General features: G+C 40.7%; 1 protein-coding gene across 1 annotated transcript; it reads left to right on the top strand.

Annotated features, from left to right (window-relative positions):
* Positions 1–933: 933 nt before the first annotated feature.
* MTFMT (mitochondrial methionyl-tRNA formyltransferase) lies at positions 934–24,281 on the top strand. The gene is made up of 9 exons (XM_046009803.1): positions 934–1,182; positions 3,714–3,923; positions 6,689–6,811; positions 8,484–8,586; positions 9,952–10,027; positions 15,187–15,278; positions 21,602–21,680; positions 22,552–22,634; positions 23,845–24,281. The coding sequence occupies exons 1-9, from the start codon at positions 962–964 to the stop codon at positions 24,037–24,039; spliced, it is 1,182 nt and encodes a 393-aa protein (XP_045865759.1). The 5' UTR covers positions 934–961; the 3' UTR covers positions 24,040–24,281.
* Positions 24,282–25,538: the final 1,257 nt, after the last annotated feature.

Below are 25,538 nucleotides of genomic sequence, written 5' to 3'. Positions count from 1 at the left end.
TACTTGTGATCTCTCTCTCTGTCAAATAAATAAATAAAATCTTAAAAAAAAAAATGAAGGACTAATCCAGGGCCACGGGGTCTAAGACTATGTGATGGGGAAATGTGGTTAAGAGTAAGAATAGAAAGGAAATCCAGTCTCCACTCTATAGCCATACACAAGATGATCATACATGAGAGGGCCACTGTATGGGCCTCTGGAATACAGAATCCAAGCACTAAATTTCCTTACAGTTCTTCTGAGGCAGCTTCCCCTGCTTTTTCCACCTGAAAATTTCCCTTATGGTAACCCTTCCTGTGGGAGGGAAACCACAGGGGCAAGAGTGGGGCCTTAGATTCATCAGAATGACTGTGAGCAAGTAACTGAGCCTCAGTTTCCTCTAGTGCAAAAGGGGGATTTTGACTTGCCTAGTACATAAGGATTGCCATGAAGACCAAATGGTAAGGATCACGGACTTTGGAGCAACATGAACTAGGTGTCAGGAGCTTAGGTAGGTAATTCCCTTCCTTCATTGAGCCTCGGATTCTCTTCAGTAAAATGGCTGTGATAATATCTACCTTGCATGCTTGATATGAGGATTAACCGAAATAATGGATATAAAATGCTTAGCCAAAGCAAGGCATACAGTAAATACTCGGTAAATATTAATTATCATAACTACATAATAAATGAGATTTCACTGTCTGAAAACACATGATTTCCTTCCCGAAGAGTTCTTTTTGGGGAGATTGGCTAAATCGTGCAAACAAATGCAATAAAAATCGTGCGGACGCTAGAGCCAGCCAATTCCTACAGGAGCTCCAACACAGGTGGGACACGCGTCCAACCACAGAGGCCTCTCCTCCAGTCGCTAGCAGACCCCGCCCATCAGCCCTCCTTTCCGGCCCCGTCCCTTCGGCTGAGCACGCGCACTGTCTTCTAGCCTGACGCGCCTGCGCAGGATAGGCCGTCCCCGGAGGTGATGAGGGTGCTAGTTCGGCGCTGCTGGGGGCCCCGGCCCGTGTGTGGCGGTCCGGGCGGTAGGCCAAGCCCCCAGTGGCGAGCGCTGGCTGGGCTTGGAGGGTCCCCTGGCGGGGAGGATGGCCGGGGCGTCCGAGTCCGCGAGAAGCCGCCCTGGCGGGTGCTCTTCTTCGGCACGGACCAGTTCGCCCGAGAGGCGCTGCGGGCGCTGCACGCCGCCAGGTACCGGGGCCGGGGCTTGGGGGGCCCGGCTGCCGAAGGCGCTGATGCCGAGCCTCTGCAACCGGACCCGAGGATTTGAACTCCTCGCAGGGAAAGCAGCAGGGTCGGAAGGGTCTGGGCCCAGATCCCGGCGTCTCCGGGCGCCCGGAAGGTGCACGGCGCGCGCCTGGTCCCTCCTGTCTACACTCCTGCTCCCTGCCGTCTCTCGGTTCTCCAAGCGCTGCCGGGCGCCGCGTGATGCCAAGCCGGCGCTAGTAGCTTTGCATACATCTCCTTTGTCCTCTCCCAGCACCTCCGTGCTCATTGTGTGTGTGAGGAAACCGGAGTTCAGAGAGGTTAAGCGATTGCCCAAGGTCATCATCTGAGCATGTCGGGCCTTGCCGGGGTCTGACTTTGTCTGACTTGAAGTCCTCCCCTTTCCACTTCCTCCTGCTACCTCCTGTTCATTAATTTGTACCCTCCAATCCTTTGGGCTTCTTACCAGGCACAGGCACACCCATGTCTCACTTCTCCGCTCCCCATCTCCTCCCTGTATACAACAGGACCCTGTTTTCTGGGGCTGAAATGAGGACACAGTCCAAAAACAACTGTTTTCAGGTGAATAAATTTATAAATCACAACTCAGGTATACATTTAGTATTTCTACTATTTAACAAATGCCTTTTACTGGGAGGAAAAAAACTGAGATCCAGCCTGTTCCAAAAGTCCATGCTCTATGGTGGTTGGACCCAACTGTACTGCTGTGCCTGCCTGCCCTCAGCCTCCATTTGTTATTTTCCCACAGCGTGTTTTCCTGATGCATCCCCAACACTACTTGTCATCTCCATCAAGTCTTTGCTACAGATTCTTTTATTTTTTATTTTTTACTATTAACATATAACGTATTATTTGTTTCAGAGGTACAGGTCTGTGAATCATCAGTCTTACACAGTTCACAGCAGTCGCCACAGCACATACTATCCCCAATGTCCATCACCCAGCCACCCTGTCCCTTCCACCGGCTCCCCTCCAGCAACCCTCAGTTTGTTTCCTGAGATTGTCTCTTACGGTTTGTCTTCTTCTCTGGTTTCCTCTTGTTTCATTTTTTCCCTCTCTTCCCCTATGATCCTCTGCCTTATTTCTCAAATTCCTCATATCAGTGAGATCATATGATAATTATCTTTCTCTGATTGACTTATTTTGCTCAGCATACTACCCTCTAGTTCATCCACATCGTTGCAAATGGCAAGATTTGATGGCAGCATAATATTCCATTGTATTTATATACCACATCTTTATCCATTCATCTGTTGATGGACATCTTGGCTCTTTCCATAGTTTGGCTGTTGTGGACATTGCTGCTATAAACGTTTTCCCTGCAGATTCTTCACAGCAGCCCCTCCTACTGACAACCCCATTAATCCCCTCGTATCATATTCCTCCCTCCACCACTCTGCTCTGCGCGCACACCCTGAAACACTCCCTTCACACATGTTCCTTTTGCACACCCTCATCATGTACTCTCCACACACTGCTTTCCCCAGATTGTTTTTAGAATCTCATGGCACGTGTCCTGACCTTTCTGCTGGTGCTTCACTTGGCGGCTCCATTACTCCCGTGCTCTGTCTTTAGGACCTCCTATATACTCCCTTTTCTCCTAACTCCTCAACACGTGATGCAATACCTGGTAAATAAACTAACACCCCTGGGCACTGGACTATGATGCAGCAGGTAAAAAGAAAGCAGGTAAAAAAAAAAAATGATTTCCATGGGATATCTTTTGGTTTTTTAATGTATTTATTGGATCGAGGGGCACCTGGGGGGGCTCATTCGGTGAAACAGCTGCCTTTGGTTCAGGTCATGATCTCAGGGTCCTGGGATTGAGTCCCACATCGTTCTCCCTGCTCAGCAGGAATTCTGCTTCTCCCTCTGCCCTCTGCCCCTGCTCCCTGTTTGCCCCACATGCGCCCTTTCTCTGTCTCTCTAAATAAAATCTTTAAAGGTTAATAAAAGTATTTATTGTTGGGCTAACACATGATTGTGGTATAAAATTCAAAAGGTTCAAAGGATATACAGTGAAAAGTCAGTTCCTTCCACCTCTGTCTCCCATTTCCACTTCCTCTCTTCAGAGACAGCCAGTGTTTTCAGTTTCTTATTCTAGAAATGTTTGTTGGATATACAAGCAAATGTATATTTAACCCGTTTTTTTTTAAAAAGACTCACGTAATAGTAATATAGTGTTGTTAAGAGGGAAAACAAAATGCAGAGCAGTATATATAATATCTGTACTGTATATGTTTTTGTATGCACAGGAAATTTCTAGAACCCTCTATCCAAACAGTAGTCATTAGCCACATATGGCTTTTTAAATTACAAATAATTAAAATTAAATAAAAAACAAAAACTCAGTCTCTCAGTTGTACTAGTTTTAAGCATTTACCCTTAAATGTTTCATAAATTTAACTATACAAGTACTGTGGAAGTATGTGAAGTAGTTTAACTTTGAGTCATTGTCTTAACACTCAGAATTTCTTCCAATCTTTCCAATTTAGGGAAAACAAAGAGGAAGAGTTAATCGAAAAATTGGAGGTGGTCACAGTGCCCTCCCCATCCCCAAAAGGACTACCAGTGAAGCAATATGCTGTCCAGTCTCAGCTTCCAGTGTATGAGTGGCCAGATGTGGGATCTGGAGAGTACGACGTTGGAGTGGTAGCTTCATTTGGCCGACTTTTGAGTGAGACTCTTATTCTTAAATTTCCCTAGTGAGTTTTTGTTTTTGTTCTTGTTTTTAAAGGGGATACAATATAGGAGGCTTTTGGTCTTTATATACGGACCTAGAACAGGGCGCCTGGGTGGCTCAGTGGGTTAAAGCCTCTGCCTTCAGCCAGGTCATGATCTCAGGGTCCTGGGATCGAGCCCCACATCGGGCTCTCTGCTCAACGAGGAGCCTGCTTCCTCCTCCCTCTCTGCCTGCCTCTGCCTACTTGTGATCTCTGTCAAATAAATAATCTTTAAAAAAAAAAAAAGTATACAGACCTGGAATCTAAAGTGCAATGATTTGAATTCTAATTTTGCTCTCTTTACTGTTTTCTCTTAAGATAAAAAATTTTGTTAGTGTCATGAATTGTTGAAATGTGTGATGCTCTTGATCTCTGGGCTCTCTCACCCACCCTTCTTTAAATTCCATGTAGATGCTGGCAGTTCCCAGATGTGTCCCTTCAGTTCAGATCTCTCCCTGAACTCCAGGCCCCTGATACCTAGTGTCTGATAGGCACCTTACATACACGATATTCTAAACTACATTCCTGAACTTTTGCCCAAAAGCTCCTCCTCCCCAAGTCTTCATCTCCCTCAGTGGCAACTCCACCCTTCTGGGTGTTCAGACTCAAACCTTTTAGGGACTTGTGATTCCTTCTCTCACACCACACACCCAATCCATGAGGAAATCCTGTTGGCTCTGCCCTTGAAATCTGGATAGAATCACCTGTCGTTCTGCAGTCACTGCCTCCCTCTACCCCTCCCCCACCCAGTGTCTGCTGTCCTTGGCCTTCTCAGTCTTTTACCAGCCCAGCAGCCGAAGTGATCCATTTAAAGCGGAGGTTGGATCATGTCACTGTGCTCAGCATTCTCTGGTGTTTTTCCATCTCACTCAGAAGTCGTCAGAGTCTGGGCCTATGAGGACCTACCTACTGGTTTGGTCCCCTCCTGGTTGTCTGGCTTCGTCTCCTTGTGTTACTCCTCAGGTTCATTCCATTCCAGCCACACTAGCCTCTATGCTGTTCCTTGAACTTGCTGAACGCTTACCTTCTTCCAAGATACTTACTGTTCCCTCTGCCTGGAATGTCTGCATGGCTTACTCCCTTACCTCCTCACGTCTTTGTTCAAGTGTCTTCTTTTTTTTTTTTTTTTTTTTTTTTTAAAGATTTATTTATTTATTTATTTGACAGAGAGAGAGAGAGAGAGAGAGAGAGATCACAAGTAGGCAGAGAGGTAGGCAGAGAGAGGAGGAAGCAGGCTCCCTGCGGAGCAGAGAGCCCGATGTGGGGCTCGATCCCAGGACCCTGAGATCATGACCTGAGCCGAAGGCAGCGGCTTAATCCACTGAGTCACCGAGGCGCCCCTCAAGTGTCTTCTTATTCGTAAAACTTGCTGTGACTTCTATTAAAACTGTAGTCTCCCACCCAGTATTCCTACCCCGTCTCTGCTTTATTTTCCTCCATCGCCCTTAGAACCATCTGACAAACTTTTTACACAGTTTTGTGTTGTTTTTCTCCTGCTCTTGGCATGTAAGCTCCCTGAGGGCAGAATTTTTCCTCCTTTGGTTCAGTGTTGCTTGTATCCCCAGCACATGGACCTTGCTCAGTAACGGGTGAATCAGATGGGGCTGAACAGTGGAATTTTGAATCTAAGACTTTCGTGTACACGGACTCCTGAGTGCATATTCCTGCAGTGGAGACATTGTCAAACTAATCAGCTTACTTAGTAAATGATTGAAGTTGCTCATCGCTGGGCACTAGGTGTGTTGGGATAAAGAGCAAAGATGAATAGATTGTTGGATGGGGATTCAAGAAACTTGTTCTAGCCATTCTGTATGCAGACTAAATGAAACAGGGTAATTGGACTAAACTATATATTCACACTGTCCATGAGACGCACAGGGGGGTTTGAGTGCTTCTCCAACAGTATAAAAGCTATTTTTTGCTTTTATTTAAAAACTCCCAGGGGCACCTGGCTTGCTTAGTTAGTGGAGCTTATGATTCTCGATCTCAGGCTTATGGGTTTGAGCCCCATGCTGGGTGTAGAGATTACTTTAAAAATAAAATCTTTAGGGGCGCCTGGGTGGCTCAGTGGTTTAAGCCTCTGCCTTCGGCTCAGGTCATGATCTCAGGGTCCTGGGATCGAGCCCCGCATCGGGCTCTCTGCTCAGTGAGGAGCCTGTTTCTCCCTCTCTCTCTGCCCGCCTCTCTGCCTACTTGTGACCTCTCTCTCTGTCAAATAAATAAATAAAATTTTAAAAAATTAAAAAAAAATAAAATAAAATCTTTAAAAACTCCCAGACATCACAGACGTTGTGGAATATCTTTGGGACAGTGAATAGTTTTCTTGTTCTGTTTTTATTTGATTTGATTTATTTATTTTTTTAAATATTATTTATTCATTTGAGAGAGAGAGCACAAACAGAGCAGAGGGAGAGGGAAAAGCAGACTCCCAGCTGAGCTGGGAGCCCAACATGGGGCTCGATCCCAGGACCTGGAGATCGTGACCTGAGCCAAAGGCAGATGCTTAACCATCTGAGCCACCTAGGTGCCCCTCTTGTTCTGTTTTTAAATGAGTTTCATTGAGCTCTTATGGTAAGAGAGTAAACTTAATCTCTGGCTCCATTTACAGGTGGTATAAGACTAGATTCAAGTTTGTTTTCCAAACTTTCTGGGGAAGTATAGTGATAAAAAGTCGCATATTTGTTTGGGTAGCAGGAACTAAATGGTAAAGCCCACTTGCACACTAATTTCTGCCTTTTCTGACTCAGTGGCATATTGAATGTCCATCCCAGTTGCCTCCCGAGGTGGCGTGGTCCAGCCCCTATAATCCACACCGTGCTTCATGGAGACACAGTTACTGGAGTGACGATTATGCAAATTAAACCTAAAAGGTAGGAGATATTTTCTTTTCTCTAGACTTTGTGGTTTTGAATGTTGATATCAGTCGTTTCGAAGAGGACGTGGAAGTGGATGAATGGATGGTGCTAATTCTTCTGACTCCACAGTGCCTTCCCTTTCTGTCTTTTCCTGGTTTCTGACATAAACTATATGTGGTTTGGTGTTACATAGTGTCTTGTTCTTGTGAAATGTTTACCTTGTTAACTGAAATAAATTATATTATTGATAGCTGGGTTTCTATGAAAAACATTGTGTAAATGAGAGATGGATTTTTGGATATGAATTGTAATGAATCTTGGTTTCTCTGGCCTTGGTTTCTATGGTCAAAAATTTTTAGAACCTGAAGTGAGACCACATTGTATGCCAATGTGTAATATAATTATCTTAAATTTTTATTTTTTAAGTCCTACTATAGTCTAAAACAGGATTATATTAAGCCTCTGTTATCACCTAATGTCCCCATAGAAAATAATTCACAGCTTCACAAGAACAACTGCATGCCTGGGATTTGCTTTAACTTACTTGAGAAAACAAGAGAGGCAGATGAGATGAATTGCAAAACTTTAATAATTCTAAACTTTGGATGATGTTATTTGGGGATTCAAGAGACTGTTCACACTGTTTTGTGGATGTTTGTAATTTTTTATAGTTAGCATTTTACTATAGCTTGAAAATAGAATTAACAACCACAAAGTTAATTATTTAAAATGAAGCATATTTCTAATAAAAGCTGAGAGCCAGTATTGACGGAGCTTGATGTAAAATGTAAGACTGTGGGAATGCAAATATACTTGTATCAATTTATAATCACCAATGATTATAATCTAGGCAAAACTCTTGTCCTTTGAGAAGAGATATATAGAAAGAAATTATTATGAATTTTTTTTTAAGATTTTAAAAAATTTATTTATTTGACAGAGAGAGAGAGATCACAAGTAGGCAGAGAGGCAGGCAGAGAGAGATGGGGAAGCAGGCTCCCTGCTGAGCAGAGAGCCTGATGTGGGGCTCCATCCCAGGACTCTGAGATCATCACCTGAGCTGAAGGCAGAGGCTTAACCTACTGAGCCACCCAGGCATCCACATTATGAATTTCTTAATGGTACTTCCTTGGAAAATTTTTTTTTTTAAAGATTTTATTTATTTATTTGACAGAGAGAGAGAGATCACAAGCAGGCAGAGAGAGAGGAGGAAGCAGGCTCCCCGCTGAGCAGAGAGCCCGATGCGGGGCTCGATCCCAGGACCCTGAGATCATGACCTGAGCCGAAGGCAGAGGCTTTAACCCACTGAGCCACCCAGGCGCCCCCCCCCCCTTTTTTTTTAAAGATTTTATTTGGAAAATAAATTTTTTGCTCTGTGTCTTCATTGTATAAGTAGAAACTTTTTAAATACTCTTAATTACTAAAGGTGGAATTATTTGCAACTGCAGTTAAATCCCTGATATTCAACTTTGTACTTTTTTCCTTTAGGAAAAATAGATATAAAATCTGAGTATAGGCCAGATTTTGCATTCCCTTCTTTCAGACTGATGTTTCTCTTTTGCTAATGGCTACCAGTCAGGTCCACAGCCAGGGTTAAACTATCCTTGTGGTATGTAAACACTCATATAGATAAACCTATTGATCGGAAGAAATAGTAATGTTGTTATTTGCTTTTGATTTTTGGTAGGTTTGATGTCGGCCCAATTCTCAAACAGGAAACGGTTCCTGTGCCACCTAAGAGCACTGCCAAGGAACTGGAGGCAATGCTGTCAAGACTGGGGGCCAACATGGTACGGTTCTCTGATATCCCACTGCTTCATCTTCATTTCCTAGGTCTCCTAACTCGGTGATGCAAAGAACACTTCTGGGATGTGTCATTTTCAGCTTTCTGTTTCTTTCCTTTTTTAAGATTGTATTTATTTATTTATTTGACAGAGAGAGAGAGAGATAGATCACAAGTAGGCAGAGCAGCAGGCAGAAAGAGAGGGGGAAGCAGGCTCCCCGCTGAGCAGAGAGCCCGATGCGGGCCTCGATTCCAGGACCCTGAGATCATGACCTGAGCCGAAGGCAGAGGCTTAACCCACTGAGCCACCCAGGTGCCCCAGCTTTTTTGTTTCTTTTAATTGATTTCTCTCCCTGCTTCCTAACATCAAGGTTGGCATTTCTCATGTGAGTGTTCAGGAAATGTACAGAGTGGTACTTAATACAGGCTCTCCTGAAACACGTGAGCTTCTGTGGCCCCCCGCATTCCAGTGAGGCCATTAGAAGCTCCTTCCCGGTTTCAGCCTCCAGCTCCTAGACTCACCTGGCACCCCTGTCAGACTGGCCAACAGCCATTCCCTCAGTGACCGTGCATTCCTCTCCCTTCTGTGCCTGCACTATGGTCATTGCCTGCATAGTACTGGAGTTCTGCTGATGCCCACACTCTAAATGAGCTCGTTGGCTTTGTATAGCTCGAATCTTCATACAGTAGGTAGGAGTGAATGCTTCATGGCCAAATCAATGATTTTCATCTGAACTAGTTAATTTTCTGTAGAGGATAGTTTTTCCCCAACGGTTTAGACGGTGTTTCCTAATCCAGGCACTCACCAGAGAAATTGTGTTGCAATAGTGGCTCTCGTTTTTTAAGGACTGGCTCGTGTGCTGGGACTATTCTGGATCCTCCTTAGACTTATTTTCTTACTTTCCCAACCAACCTTTGAGGCAGCTGATACTGTCACCCACTGAAGGCCACACAGGTCAAAGAACTTTTCCACAATGTCGCAAGAGTAGGTGGTAGAATTGGGATTTGAGCCCAGGACTGGGTGACTCCAGAGTACATTCTTCTTTGAGGCTCCATTGCCTTCCCGCCTAGGACTTAAGAGTGTGGATTCCTGAGCACACACTGTCCTGACAAGAAAAGCTTGCATAGCCAGCAGAACTCGGCATTTTCTGGAAGCACTTCATTGCTCTGTCCTCGGAGAGAGCACCATCTCCACTGAGACTCCATTGAGGAGACCTGTGTCGTCTTGGCCTCAGGCAGTTTCCTGCCCTACCCTGCCACACAGCTCCTTCAAAGCTTTCGATAATGCCATGACTGAATTGTAATGTATTTTTGCTTTTGTTCTTTTCATCTTGAATATGTTGCTCTCCCCCCCCCCCCTTTTTTTTTTCAGCTTATTTCAGTTTTGAAAAATTTGCCTGAGAGTTTGAGCAATGGAAGGCAGCAGCCAACTGAGGGAGTGACATATGGTAAGTGAAGGTTATGGAGACCCTTACCTCCTCCACAAGGTTTTTGTCTGTCATCATAGCACCTGAAAGCTCTGACTTCAGTGGGACATTGCCCTTGATTTTGACTGAAGAGTGAGTGCCCATTTGTACGTCTCTTTCCAAAGAATGGCAAGTTATAGTCTCCATTTTCCTCTTAACATGTAGTCTCTTGAAGGATTGGAAATGTTTTCCCTATTCTTGTATTGAAAAGTACCAAACAGAGAGAGAAGTTGAATGATGATGAATACCAGGGCACCTGGGTGGCAGCCACTGAAACATCCAACTCGTGGTTTTGGCTCAGTTCCTGATCTCAGGGTCATGAGCTTGAGCCCGATAATGGACTTTGCTCATTATCAGTGAGGAGTCAGCTTAAGACTCTCTCTTCCTCTCCCTTTGCCCCTCCTGGACTCTCTCTAAAATAAGAAAATAAATCTTTAATTTAAAAAAAAAAAGATGAATACCTGTTTAACCCAGACTCAGTAATTATTAATATTTGAGCATATTTTCTTTCACTATATATGTGTATGTGTTTATTTAGTATATATTTTTAAATTTCTGCTGAATCCTTTGGAAGTATGCATCATAACCTTTCATTCCTAAATACTTGAACATGCAGTTCTTTTTTTTTTTTTTTTAAGATTTTTTATTTATTCATTTGTCAGAGGGAAAGGGAGAGAGAGAGAAAGAGCACAAGCAGGAGGAGCAGCAGGCAGAGGGAGAAGCAGGCTCCCTCTTGAGCAAGGGACCCAATGTGGGACTTGATCCCAGGACCCTGAGATCATGACCCGAGCCAAAGGCAGACACTTGACCGACTGAGCTACCCAGGCATCCCTCAACATGCATCTCTTAAGAGAAATGAATAGTTCCGTAATAGCGTTTAATGTCCAGTACATAAATGTTCCTAATTGTCTAAAAATAAATTTTTTTAGCTGGATAGTTTTTCAGAGTAGTATGTAATTATAATTAGTTGATGTGTCTCTTTAATCTAGATTAATTCCTCCATTATTTTTTCCCCCTCCATGTCATTGACTTTTTGAAGAGAATAGGCTAGTTGTCTGTTTCCTTCCAGTGCTGTTTAACTTATTTTTCTAGCCTTTGTATTTCTTGTGCATTGGAAATTCTAAAGGCTTGGTTAGACTTAGGCTTGACGTTTTTGGAAAGAATATTTCATAGATGTTGTGTTCCAGTGGTACTTGTTTCAGTTTGTTCTTAATTTTAAGGATTGCTTTTTATTTTTTAAATTTATTTATTTTTTTCAGCGTAACATTATTCATTGTTTTTGCACAACACCCAGTGCTCCATGCAAAACGTGCCCTCCCTATTACCCACCACCTGTTCCCCCAACCTCCCACCCCTGACCCTTCAAAACCCTCAGGTTGTTTTTCAGAGTCCATAGTCTCTTATGGTTCGCCTCCCCTTCCATTTTTTTTTTTTTATAAACATATAATAATGTATTTTTATCCCCAGGGGTACAGGTCTGTGAATCGCCAGGTTTACAGCTTTTTATTTTTATGATTTATTTCTTGAACATGTAAGACATTTACGTGACTCAGAAGTTAAAATTGTTTAAGGGTGCCTGGGTGGCTCAGTGTGTTAAGCCTCTGTCTTCAGCTCAGGTCATGATCTCAGAGTCCTGGGATCCAGCCCCGCATCAGGCTCTCTGCTCAGCGAGGAGCCTGCTTCCCCCTCTCTCTCTGCCTGCTTCTCTGTCTGCTTTTGATCTCTCTCTCTCTGTCAAATAAATAAAATCAAATCTTTAGAAAAAAAATTGTTTAAAAGGATATGTTACAGTGCCACCTCTCTCTGCTCTAGTCTTTGGATGTCACATTAGTGACTGATAATACCAGGTTGCATCAAGGCTGGTGAAGTTCAGTTTGACCACTTGGTTGAGTCCAGTGTAAAGATTTGTTTTTCCCTTTGCAGTTGGCAGATAATCTGTGGGATAATACTTTGGCACCGTGTAAATAATCCTGTTCTCTAACAACCTTTCATGTAATGATTTTGGCGTGGGTTGGTGCTTCTTCCCTGAATGAATTATTTCATTAGGGATTGCAAAATGGTGATTTTCCAGTTCCTTTTACCTTTAATATTTGGCATTATTCTCTGAAGAAGAAGTTTTCCTCATTAATTGAAGATGAATCCTAATTCATTCTAAAATGGCAGGATCAATGCTTAATTCTTTCTCTCCCAATTTTTAGAGAAAGAAGTTAGTGCCATAGTCATTGTCAATTTATGGTGGCAACTGAGTTTTGTTTTTTTTTTTTTTTAAGATTTTTTATTTATTTATTTGACAGACAGAGATCACAAGTAGGCAAAGAGAGAGGGAGAAGCAGGCTCCCTGCTGAGCTGAGAGCCCAATGTGGGGCTCGTTCCCAGGACCCTGGGATCATGACCTGAGCCGAAGGCAGAAGAGGCTTTAACCCACTGAGCCACCCAGGGGCCCCGGCAACGGAGTTTTTAAAATTATGATTTGAGTCATGGATTTTCACTTAGTGTGTTTTACGGTTAATTACATCTATAATTCTTTGTCCTGCTCAAGTCATCCCCAATTTGGCCAGTGGGAGCCCCCTAAAGTTGGGTCCTGCATCCTTTTGACAACCTTAACTAGTTTTTGAGTGCTTCCTTGCTTTCTTTTATAAGATGCCCAGGCTCATCTTTTTTTTTTTTTAAAGATTTTATTTATTTATTTGACAGACAGTGATCACAAGTAGGCAGAGAGGCAGGCAGAGAGAGGGGGAAGCAGGCTCCCTGCTGAGCTGAGAGCCCAATGTGGGGCTCGATCCCAGGACCCTGAGATCACGACCTGAGCTGAAGGCAGAGGCCTTAACCCAATGAGCCACCCACGCACCCCGCCCCAGACTCATCTTATGAGTTCTCTGTCCCATGTTAGAACAAACCATCTCTCCCTTGTTTGTTTTGGGAGAGTTGCTATTTACAATCAATCTGGTACAACAGTGTGTTCCAAGATAAGGTGTCAATGGACAAGGTGAGGCACTATATTTTTTAACATTTTTAGAATAATATTTGAGTTAATACCATTACTGATTCAAATATGTGTGTATGTGTGTGTGTGTGTGTGTGTGTGTGTGTGTGTGTGTGTTATTTATTTATTTAAGATTTTATTTAAGAGAGAGAGACCAGGGGGAGGAGCAGAGGGATTACAAACAGTAAAATTACTGAGTAATATATCATATTCCTCTGCAGGTTTTTTTTGGTCCATAGAATATATCCTTCTAATAGTGTGCAATCAGAGTGCTGTGTCCAAAACTTATTGGAGATGATGATAATTTTTTCATTTCATTACCTAGTTTGACACATAGTTAGGTTTGTTTTAGTTTGTTTCAATTTTCAGAGTTGCTTTTTTTCTCTTTATGATTAAATTTTATTTTTTAAATCATATAAAACATCTCTGATTAAAAAATTTAAGCTATTTGAAAAAGTATAGTCAGAGAAGTCTCACTTCCATCCCTAGCTCCTCCTCAAGTGACTATTTTATGAGTTCCTGATTTAGCTGTCCATTTGTTTCCTTTTATCAAAATAAGCAAATACCACATATTTTTAAATTGATTTTTCCTGGACACCTGGGTGGCTCAGTCAGGTAAGCGTCTGCCTTCAGGTCAGGTCATGATCTCAGGGTCCTGGGATCAAGTCCCGCGTCAGGCTCGCTGCTCAGTGAGGAGCCTGCTTCTCCTCCTACCTCTGCCTGCTGCTCTACCTACTTTGGCCTCTCTCTCTCTGGCAAATAAGTAAATAAAATCTTTAAATAAATAAATTGATTTTTCCTTTATTCTTTCACAAAAGGTGGCATAAAATATATACTCTTGTACCTTTGGTTTGTTGGTTTGTTTGGTTGGTTGGTTGTTTTTTTTACTTAACCTTGTACCCTGGAAATCCTTTCCTATCGATAAGAAGGTTCCTTTTTATGGCAGTATAGTACTCACTTACATGGATGTATCATAATTTATTCAACAGATCCCCTCTTGATGGACATTTTGATTGTTTCCAAACTTGCTATTGCAAAGAATGTCATTATAAATAACTTGAAGCATATGTTATTTCCAAAGCCAATAGATAAGAAATTGCATCCTGGAGTAGTTTTTAAATTACATTACTCCTGTGAGTGAGGTTGAGGATCTTTTTGTATATTTAAAGACTACTTGCATTTCTTTTTTCCAGGAAGAAACATTAAATCTTCTACCCGTTTTTCTATCACATTTTTGATCTTTTCTTCTCAGTTTTTAGGAATACTTTATATGATAGATATAAATAAATCTTCATAATAGATACAAAGTAGTCCTGGATATAATATTATTATATTAATATTATGTTACATAGATATGTGTTCCTATAATCTATATATTTAGATTAACTTGTAATTATAAATTTTATATTTGTTATAAATAGATCTAAGATATTGTGATGAAAATTACAAATACTTTCAGGTTTTATTGTTGTTGTTGTGTTGTTGTTTTTTTAAGTAATCTTTACACTCAATGTGGGGCTCGAACTTGCAAACCCGAGATTGAGAGTCACGTGCTCTACCAAGTGAGCCAACCAGGTGCCCCCATCATTTGTTTTTAGACTCGATTTATGACCTTTCTTTTTGCCATACCAAAGTTTATTTTTATTAAAAGCTTATTTTTATGTAGTCATATTTGTCATTTAATTGCTTCTGGATTTTGAGTCATTGTTAGAAGGGCTTTTTCTACTCCCCAGTTACAAAGAAATTCACCCAGTTTTCTTTAGTATCTGTATGATTGATTTATTTTTACCTTATATTATGGAAAATTTCAAATATACTCAAAAGTTGAGAAAATAATAAAAGTTCTCTTCTATCATTCAGCATCAATAGTTGCCATTTCAGGGATGCCTGGGTCAGTCAGTCGGTTAAGCAGCTGCCTTTGGCTCAGGTCATGATCCCAGGGTCCTGAGATTGAGCCCCACATCAGGCTCCCTGCTCAGCAAGAGCCTGCTTCTCCCACTCCCTCTGCCTCTCCCCTGCTTGTGTGTGCGCGTGCTCTCTCTCTCTGTCTCTCTTTCTCTCTCTCAAATAATTAAAGAAAATCTTTAAAAAAAAAATAGTTATCAGTTCATGGACATAGAACCTGATATTTATTCTTGCTCTTGGCTTTATCTTGTAGCCCCTAAGATTTCTGCTGGTACCAGATGTATAAAATGGGAGGAACAAACTTCAGAGCAGATATTCAGACTTTATCGTGCCATTGGAACTCTAGTAAGTTGGAAGTCGGATTGCAGTTTTACCTAATTGTCTGTGTACGTAATTCATTTTCAAAATACTTTTATTTAGGAATGAGTTGCAAACTAAACCCAAAGAATCCTGAAATTCATTTTATTCTTAAAGCTTTTAATCTGATAAAATATACATAACATAAACCATTTTAACAATTTTTAAGCATATAAATCAGTAGCATTCATAATTTAATTGTATAAATCAGTGGCATATCATTGTGCAACCATTGCCACTATCCATCTCCAGAACTTTGTAACCATCCCAGACTGAAATTCTGTACCCACTGAACACTAATTCCCCCATCCCCCCTTCCCACAGTTGCTGGTAACTACTATCTACTTCCTGTCTCTTAGAATTTGCTTATTCTAGGCACCTCATATAAGTGGAATCATATTTGTCCTTTTGTGTCTGGCTTGTTTCATTTAGCATCATGTCCTTAAGGTTCATTCATGCTGTACCATGTATCAGAATGTCATTCCTTTTTAAGGAAAACATTCTGTTGTATGTATATGCCACATTTTGTTTATCCCCTCATCAGTCAGCAGAGGTTTGGGTTGTTTCCCACTTTTGGCTGTTGTGAATAATGCTGCTGTGAACATTGATGTTCAAATATGTTCGAGTTCTTGCTTTCAGAAATTCTTTTGTGTGTATGAAATTCATTTTTTAAATATTTTTTAAACTTCAAGTTTTTATATGGACCTTAGAATTCGCAAAGGACTTTGGAATATTTATTTATTTATTTTGCAGTTTCTGTGACCAAGTTTTATTACCCATTTCATAGATGAGAGGAATGAAAGTGATGCAGTGAACATCAGGGTGCCCCATCACAAAATAATGAATCTAAATTTTCTAACATCTAATCCAATGCTTTTCCCAGTATGTCTTTCTGCCTGTAGCCAGTTTTTTACAACTGAATTCTTAAATTCTCAATTTCTACAGATGGTACACAAAGTGGAGTTGTAACTGTAACTTATTTATTAAATAGTTCTTTATTTATACTTACAGTATTTATTACATACTTGTTAAAATATGTGGGGTGCCTGGCTGGCTCATTTGGTGGAGCATATGTATCTTGATCTCTGGGTTGTAAGTTCAAGCCCCACATTGAGGGTGTAGAGATTACTTAAAATCTTTTTTAAAAATTAAAAAAAAATACTTATTAAAATCCTGAGTTAAATTCAGTTCTTTGACAAATGTATTGGGTTTTCCCCCTTCATTTTGATAGCCTCTATGTTGTTTGAACTTGGGGCCTACCAAGTGTGGGGTTTTTAATGGGCCACCTGTTATATTTATTTTATTAAATTTATTTATTTATTTATTTAATTTTTAAAAAAAAGATTTATTTATTTATTTAATTGACATACAGAGATCACAAGTAGGCAGAGAGGCAGGCAGAGAGAGAGGAAGGGAAGCAGGCTCCCCGCTGAGCAGAGAGCCTGATGCGGGGCTGGATCCCAGGATGCTGGGATCATGACCTGAGCCGAAAGCAGAGGCTTTAGCTTTAACCCACTGAGCCACCCAGGCGCCCCTATTTTATTTTTTCTTTAAAGATTTTATTTATTTATTTGACAGACAGAGATCACAAGTAGGCAGAGAGGCAGGCAGTTGCGGGGGGCGGGGGAGCAGGCTCCCTGCTGAGCAGAGAGCCCGACGAGGGGCTCCATCCCAGGACCCTGGGATCATGACCTGAGCCGAAGGCAGAGGCTTTAACCCACTGAGCCACCCAGGTGCCCCTGGGCCACGTATTATTAACATTGATTAAGATAGAGACCTGCTACTGAATATTTCTAGCATGCCAAGTGCTTCAGTGAGGATCACGGCCTTATGTGTGGGTATCATCTGATTTTAAGTTGATAAAATTGAGGCTTAAAGTAGAGATTGGATGGTTACTGAATACTGCTCAAGGTACCATTGCCAGTTAGTGAGAGGCAGGTTTTGAACCAGTTCTGTCTGACTTCAAACCCAGTACTTTTCCCACTGCAACAGAATGGCATAGGGAAAGGAACATGGACTTTAGAGCCAGGCAGAGCTGGGCTCCACCTTGTCTCTGCCACTTATTATTTAACCTCTGAGCTTTAGTTTGTTCATCTGGTAATTAGGGCTGATATCATGTATATAAAGCATCTAGTATAGTATCTGGTAAGGAGTAGGTAGGTACTCATTAAATGTTACCTGCTATTATTCATGCATTCATTAAACAAATTTTTTTAAACGATTTTATTTATTTATTTGTCAGAGAGACAGAGCATAAGCAGGGGGAGCAGCAGGCAGAGGGAAGAGAAGTAGGCTCCCTGCTGAGCAAGGAGCCTGATGTGGGACTCAATCCCTGGACCCTAGGATTATGACCTGAGCCGAAAACAGATGCTTAACAGACTGAGCCACCCAGATGTCCCTAAACAAAATATTTTTTGAAATCCTATTATGTGTCAGGCATTGTACTAGGTACCAGAGATAAAGATGATGTAAGAAAACAGAAACAATTAAGCAAATAAATAAAAATATCGGATACTGTGATAAGTTCTTTGGTGAAAATTAAAATAGGAGAATGTGATAGACTAACTGGAGGTTATTTTAGATTTGGTAGATGGAAAAGGCACCTCTAAACTGACATTTAAGCTTACATCTGAAAGACAGTAAGGAGCCATAAATCATGTTGAGATGAGGAAAACGGCATTCTAGGCAGAGGGAGCAGCTAGCACAAAACCTAAGGTAGGCTATACAAGATAAAGACTTCACAAGAAAAGAAAGCCACAAGTCCATATCCTTAATGAATATAGCAGCAAAAATTCTCAGCAGAATTAGCAAACTAAATTAAACAACATATAAAAAAGGATTGTATACCATGACCAAGTAGGGTCTATATGAGGATTGCAAGGTTGAATCAACATACAGAAACAACCCATGTAATATACCATATAATAGAATAAAGGGCAAAGGCCACAGAATTTACTCAGTAGATACAGAAAAAGCACTTGACAAAATCCCAGCACCCTTTCATGATAAAAATATACAACAAACTAAGAAGGGAACATCCTCAACCTGACAAAAACCCACAGCTAACATCATATTTAATGGTGAAAGCCTGAAAGCTTTCCACCTAAGATCAGGAACAAGACAAAGATGTCCACCCTCATCACTTCTATTTAGCATTGTGCTGGAGGTTCTAGCCAGGGCTATTAGGCAAGAAAAAAGAAACAATACAGAATCAGCAAAGGAGTAAATAAAACTCCGTGTGCAGATGACATGATCTTATATATAGAAAATCATCAAGAATCCAAAAGAAACTTTAGAGTTAATAAGCAGTAAAGAAGACGTAAGTAAATGGAAAGACCTTGTTGTTCTTGGATTGGAAGACTTAATACTGTTAAGATGGCACTGTTCCCCAAATTGATCCACAGATTCAATACAATTCCTATAAAAATCCCAGTTGACATCTCGCAGAAATTGAGAAGCTGATCCTAAAATTCATATGGCATCCCAGGAGACCCAGAATGCCAAAAAATCTTGAAAAAGAAGGACAAAGCTAAAGAACTCACCCTTCCTGGGGCGCCTGGGTGGCTCAGTGGGTTAAAGCCTCTCCTTCGGCTCAGGTCATGATCCCAGGGTCCTGGGATCGAGCCCCGCATGGGGCTCTCTGCTCCGCGGGGAGCTTGCTTCCTCCTCTCTCTCTCTGCCTGCCTCTCTGCCTACTTGTGATCTCTGTCTGTCAAATAAATAAAATCTTTAAAAAAGAAAAAAAAAAGAACTCACCCTTCCTAATTTCAAAACTTACCACAAAGTTACAGTAATGAAGACAGTGGGATACTGACATAAGGATAGACCTATTTTTCAATGGAATAGAATTGAGAGCCCAGAAATAAACCTTCATGTTTATTGTCAATCAGTTTTTGATAGTGGTACCAATATAGTTTGATGGGGAAAGAATAATCTTTTTAACACATGGTGCTTGGACAGTTGGGTATCCACAGTAAAAAAGAAAGGAATTTGGATTCCTACCTCACAAACTCTAAATGGATCAGAGACGTAAATATAAGAGCTAGAATGATAAGACTTTTGGAAGAAAACTTAAGAGTAAATCTTCATGACCTTGAATTAGGCAGTGGTTCTTAGATACGTTACCTATAGTCTAAGCAACCAAACTAAAAATGGAGAAATTAGAAGTGAAAATTAACAATTGTTGGGGCTTCAAAGAACACTATCAAGAATACAAAGAGACAACCTGTAGAGTGGAAGAAAATATTTGCAAATCATGTATCTGATAATAGTCCAATATCTATATAAGAATCTCTTCTAACTCTATAACAAAAAGACAAACGTGATTAGAAAATGGGCAAAGCTTCTAAATAGATAACTTCTTCCAAGAAGATCTATAAATGGCCACTAAACACATGAAAAGATGGTCATTTTCATTAGTCATTAGGGAAATGCAAATCAAAACTGTACAGAGATACCACTTCACACCCACTAGGATTGCTGTTATTTTAAAAAACAGGCAATCAGCACACCTGGGTGGCTCAGTGGGTAACGCCTCTGCCTTCAGCTCAGGTCATGAGCATGGGGCTCTCTGCTCAGCTGGGAGCCTGCTTCCCCCCCCCACCCCCACCGCCTCTGCCTGCCTCTCTGCCTACTTGTGATCTCTCTCTCTGTCAAATAAATAAAATCTTAAAAAAAAAAAATAGGCAATAACAAGTGTTGACAGGAATGTGGAGAAATTTGGAACTCTCATACATTTCTGGGGTGGAAATGTAAACTGGTACAGCAGCTATGGAAAAATTGTTTGACGGTTCCTTAAAAGTTAAACAAGTTGCTGTTTGGTTCAGTTAGTAGAGTGTGCAACTCTTGATCTTGGGGTTGTGAGTTCAAGCCCCATATTGGGTATAGAGATTACTTAAAAATAAAATCTTGGGGCACCTGGGTGGCTCAGTCATTTGGCATCTGCCATTGTCTCAGGTCATGATCCCAGGGTCCTGGGTTCCCGCCCGGCATCGGGCTCCATGGTCAGCGGGAAGCCTGCTTCTCCCTTTCCGCTCCTTCTCCTTGTGTTCCCTCTCTCACGGTGTCTCTGTCAAATAAATAAAATCTCTTAAAAAAAAAAGTTTTAAAAATAAAGTCTTAAAAAAGTTAAACACAGTTCCATTACCATTTAATGATCATTATCTTCTGCAATTCACCTTTCCTCTCCACTGAGAAAAAGCTTGGGCCATAACAGAATGAGAACTTAAGAACCAGAAGGTGAAATTTGATTCCTAGAGCTGCCATTTACTAACCAAGAGCGAAACCCGTTATTTTCTCTGGGTTTCTGCTTTTTTACCTCTAAATCGCGGTTAATCACCATGTCCACAACTGCCAAGATCAAAGAAGATAAACCTTGTGAGTTAAATCCATGCAAACATATGATTTTGAAGTCTTTGAAACACTCTAACTCTTCTGAAAATTAAATGACTTCTTTAGGGGAGGTCATAAAGAGAGCATTGAGCTGAGAATGAGAAAACCTAGATTCTGGTCCTAGGCTCTAGCTGTGTCTAAACTTGGGAAAATAGCTGCATTTTTCTGGCCTCACTATCCTTGTCTATGAAATAGAGGATTGAGCTACAGTCTGAAGATACATGGATTTACTTAAGAAATTTGAGAGAACTTATTTCCCGGTACATGTTAATTTTTATTAGTCTGAAATCAAAATGTGACAAAAGTGTCATTTCACATTGTGGGGCAGGGTGAGATGGATTGTCCAGTAAATAGGGTTGGGACAACCGAACTGGTTAGCCATTAGAGGGTAACCAAATCCCGAGGCCCTCAAATCCTGACTTTCAAAGTCAAAATAATGATCAAAAGAAGAAAAATGGATCAAGCACTTAAATGTAAAAATGTGAAACCACAAAGAACTGAGGGAAAAGCACTGTTGAATAATTTTATAATATTTAATAATCTTAAAGTGTAAGGGTAGCCCTTTTTAAGCATGAGTTCAGGAGTCACAAGCTCTTCTGACTGAGCCAGCCAGGCACACCTACTTTCTAAGTTTTTAAAATATAATTGTTGTAATGCTTGCATTTCTTACAATGAACATAAATTAGAAATATCAATAAAGATATAAACATTGATTTTTAAAATAGTGTTTAAGATCTTAACAGTCTTGGAGACTGTTGTAGAAGGTACACAGCTGTGTACTGTATCATAAGATTTAGAGACTCAGTTCCCAATTTTTCTGTAACTGGGAGAGTCAGACCAGATTAATGCAAAATAGTAGTTGAAAAGGATTTGGAGTTGAGTGTATTCCATTATCATACCTTCTTTAATTTTATTTGCAGATTCCGTTGCAGACTCTCTGGATGGATAATACCGTTAAACTTCTGGATTTGGTAGAAGTTAATAGTTCAGTCCTCGCTGGTACTAACTTTTGAGTAGCTGATGTGGAAACATTTTCACTGTAGTCCATTTGAAAATGTGACTGTTTACCATAGGTCACATTTACTAAAAATTAAGGATTCTTTTAGTTTGTGTCAGTTCAGTAATAATAATGATTTACATTCATTTATTGTCTTACTCTTTGCAGTGTCCATTCTCGTGTATTTTTTCATTGGTCATCCTAAGAATGTGGGAAGTAGGCAAAGCAGTCTTACTATCCCATTTTAAGCTCTGTGATTTCCTACACTAAGGTTTTCAGGGAGTGCAGAATGACTTGGTCAGTTTCATTCTGCTGAATATCACAATGAAAATCCCTGCGCAACTCAGGGAGAACCCTAGGCCAGGGTGTAGCATTTTGTGACACAGTCCATTCTGAGGCCCATCAGTGCCCTCCCAGTATGGTGGACTGAAGGAGTAGGAGCCACAGAGAGAGGTGGTCCAGCTCAGAGGGAGTTGGAGTTCCTCAGGAATCTAAGAATGGGATTTGCTGGGTCATGGATGGAAGGGTCAGCTTGGATCGTAAGCTTCCTGTATACCTCTCCACTGGTAGCTAGTTATCTCCCCCAAATGGTCAAAACTCCTAAATTTGACATTTTTAGGTTGATCTTTGGGAGAGTGGGTAAAGGACTGCTAAGTTCCTATGTGTATGGAAAGCTTCCCTTTGGGTTTGACATGCACTAGAGTACCATGGCTCCATTGTTAAGTTTGGATTATGGAGTCAGGGTATCAGCAGGTATGCCCTCTGGTATTAGTATTCCCTCCTAGGATTTTTTTTTTATTTTTAAGCACCATGAAGTTGCATAATTATTTATTCTCTTTTATATCCTTCTCCCCTCCCCCCCAATTTCTTTAGATCCAAAATTAAGAGGACAACCTGTTACGCCAGGATCAGTAGTATACCACAGACAGTCACAAATACTGCTGGTTTGTTGCAAGGTACATTCGCCTTTAGCTTTAAATTATACTTGTTCTGCTGAGTTTATAGTTTATCATTTTTAGTTAAGACTTCACTCAACTGTTTAATCCATCAGAGTGAGCCAATGGACAGTTTAATTTTTCTTAAGAAATAGTAGAGTCGCTATATAATTTTTGAAAGTGATGAAGTCTTACCAAGGCATTATTACTGAAAGAAGATTCAATAAGTTTAGTGCTCTTTTAAAAGAAACTTGTATATTCTCAGCAGTCCAATTTAATTAACAAGTTCTTGTTAGTAACTAACAAGTAATTAACTTGTAGTTAATTAACAAGTAATTAACTTCTAGTAATTAACTAGAAACTCACCTTGTTCATATGGTGATCACAGATAGCCATAGCAGAGTATCTAGCTGAACTACTACAGCGCAGATATCCTACTTGCTTTTACTGTTCGATAGTGGTTAAAGAGGAGATTTCTTAACCTATTTAAAATGACTTTCGAACCATTATTATTTTATGATTTTATGGCCTGAGAGACGTTCCACATTTCTCCCATTTCCTGGCATTTTCCTTCATATGGTGTTTATGTGCCATGTTTCCTGCTCAAGAGGCCAAGTGATCTGATCTACACAGACTGTAGATCCACAGCTCCCACATCAGCCTCTCTTCATCTTGCTTATTCTCGAACGGTGTAGGGTAGATATGTTTGCTGTTGTCTGGGTCTTTATAGGTCTGTCCTGCAAATCTTTAGTTTGCTCTCATAGAAGGAGCTGGGGCTGTCTGAACATGTGAGTTTAAGTCCCACGAGTTATGTCACCTCGGACAAATCACGTGCCTCTCTGGGCATCAGTTTTCTCTTAAATCAGTTTCTGCTAGGGATGATATTGGATCTGCCTGCTTTCAGAGCAGTTATATTTTTGATGACCAGTCATAATAAGATACATGGACATATTCTGAAAACTGTAAAGTACCATGCCAAGATGACACACTTCTTTATTCTGCCCCCCTTTATATTTAAATAGGTTTAATTTATACAGGTCTGTACATTTGTTATCACTTGGTAATAAATTTAGAGTCAAAGAATCATATACGTTACTTAGTACAGTGCTATCTGCAGCTAGGCCTTTGGTAAAGATTTGCAGGTTTGTTTTCATGCTAAAAGTTGTATAAGCTAAAATTTACCTCCAGTTTTGCCACCACGCCCTGTTTACTGTTTGTCTTTTGCCCTTAGGATGGCTGGATTGGTGTTCGATCAGTGATGCTCAAGAAAACACTAACAGCTACTGATTTCTACAATGGGTATCTGCACCCCTGGTACCAGAAAGATTCCCAACCTCAGCCAAGGCAATGCAGATTTCAGACTCTCAGACTTCCAATAAAGAAGAAGCAGGAAAAAAAAAATTGTTGCTATGCAACAGTGCATTAAGTAGTTAGGAAGTAGATGGATAAGAACCTACTACATATTTGTAACTTATTAAAAGCCTTATTTACAAGGAATTACCTTGACTATCAAAGAAGATGACACTGTTGGAGGGAAAGGAAGGAAGATTATTGTCAAAAGATGAATTACTTCACTTCCCATTTTTTTGTTTAACAGTAGTTAAAACCACTTTTTCTATTTGAATAACAAAAAGAGCTTTAAATAAAACTTTAATTTATAATGTGAAACTCAAGGAGATTTTATCTTTCCCTAAAAGCAAATAAAACTAGTAACTAGTGTGTGTGTGTGTGTGCGCGCACGTGTGTGTGTATAGACACACATCCCCTTACTGAATAGTTTCTTTTAAAAAAGTGCATCTATAAAATTTTTTAGATCATATGTCCCCATTGATTAAGCTATCATTTCAGCAGTATTTAATCTACATTTCTGATTTTCAGCAAGCAGTAAAGTCAGCTCTCTAAATTTATCTACCATCCAGTTCTCATAAAGTAGTAAACATACATAATATTTAACCATCTCTGTCACATGAATCTGTACTATAAATTCAAGGTTTACATCTAGGTTTTCTTTTCTTTTTTTTTTTTTTTTTTAAGATTTTATTTATTTATTTGACAGAGAGAGAGATCACAAGTAGGCAGAGAGGCAGGCAGAGAGAGGGGGAAGCAGGCTCCCTGTTGAGCAGGGAGCCCGACGCAGGACTCGATCTCAGGACCCTAAGATCATGACCTGAGCTTAAGGCAGAAGCTTAACCCACTCAGCCACCCAGGAACCCCACATCTAGATTTTCTTAATGTAGGGATACGCTAACATTTTTCAACTTAATTGTGCAATAAAGGTTATTGAGCATCTGGTTTGTGCGAACTCCTGTCTCCAAGAGAGTCAAGCACTCCTGGGGCAGGAAGGAGATACAGCAGCCAGCTGATGAATTTTTGAAAATTTTTACATACCGGCTCTTCCCGCCTAGATTCTATCAGTACAAATCGTTCTCCACTCATTAATAAATCCATTCCACATTTATTGATAGGGTGATCATATAATTGGTCATCTAAATTAGGCACATTCATGAGTAAAGGAAGCACTTATAATAATTACTCCTGCACAACAGGCATAAACCAGGACTCTCTCAGGCAAACCAGGTTGTATAGACATCCATCCTATTTACAGAACACGTGCTTTGGAGGGAATGTTTTTGCAAATCCATCCTTTCAGCCAGAGCACAGAATAGGCTGTTCCCAGGAGGACCCCAGACTTTATGCTGCTTGCTGGATATTCAGAGATTAAATAAGATTTGGTATCTTCAATCTACTGGGGAGGCAAACGTGTAGGCAAGTATAATACTGTTATGAATGCCATAATGGAGGCATAATGGAAGCATTAGGTCTCCCTTAAGGGATTCAGTGGAGGCTTTCTGGAGAGGTAAAGCTGCATCTGAGGCTCCAAACGATGATGAGTTCACCATGCAGACTAAAGCATTCCAGCACGCA

The sequence above is a fragment of the Meles meles genome, chromosome 6 (genome assembly GCF_922984935.1).
Source record: "Meles meles chromosome 6, mMelMel3.1 paternal haplotype, whole genome shotgun sequence".
In the NCBI taxonomy this organism is placed as follows: Eukaryota; Metazoa; Chordata; class Mammalia; order Carnivora; family Mustelidae; genus Meles; species Meles meles.
The sequence above is the reverse complement of the archived record's forward strand: the minus strand, read 5'-3'. Positions and strand labels throughout refer to the sequence as shown.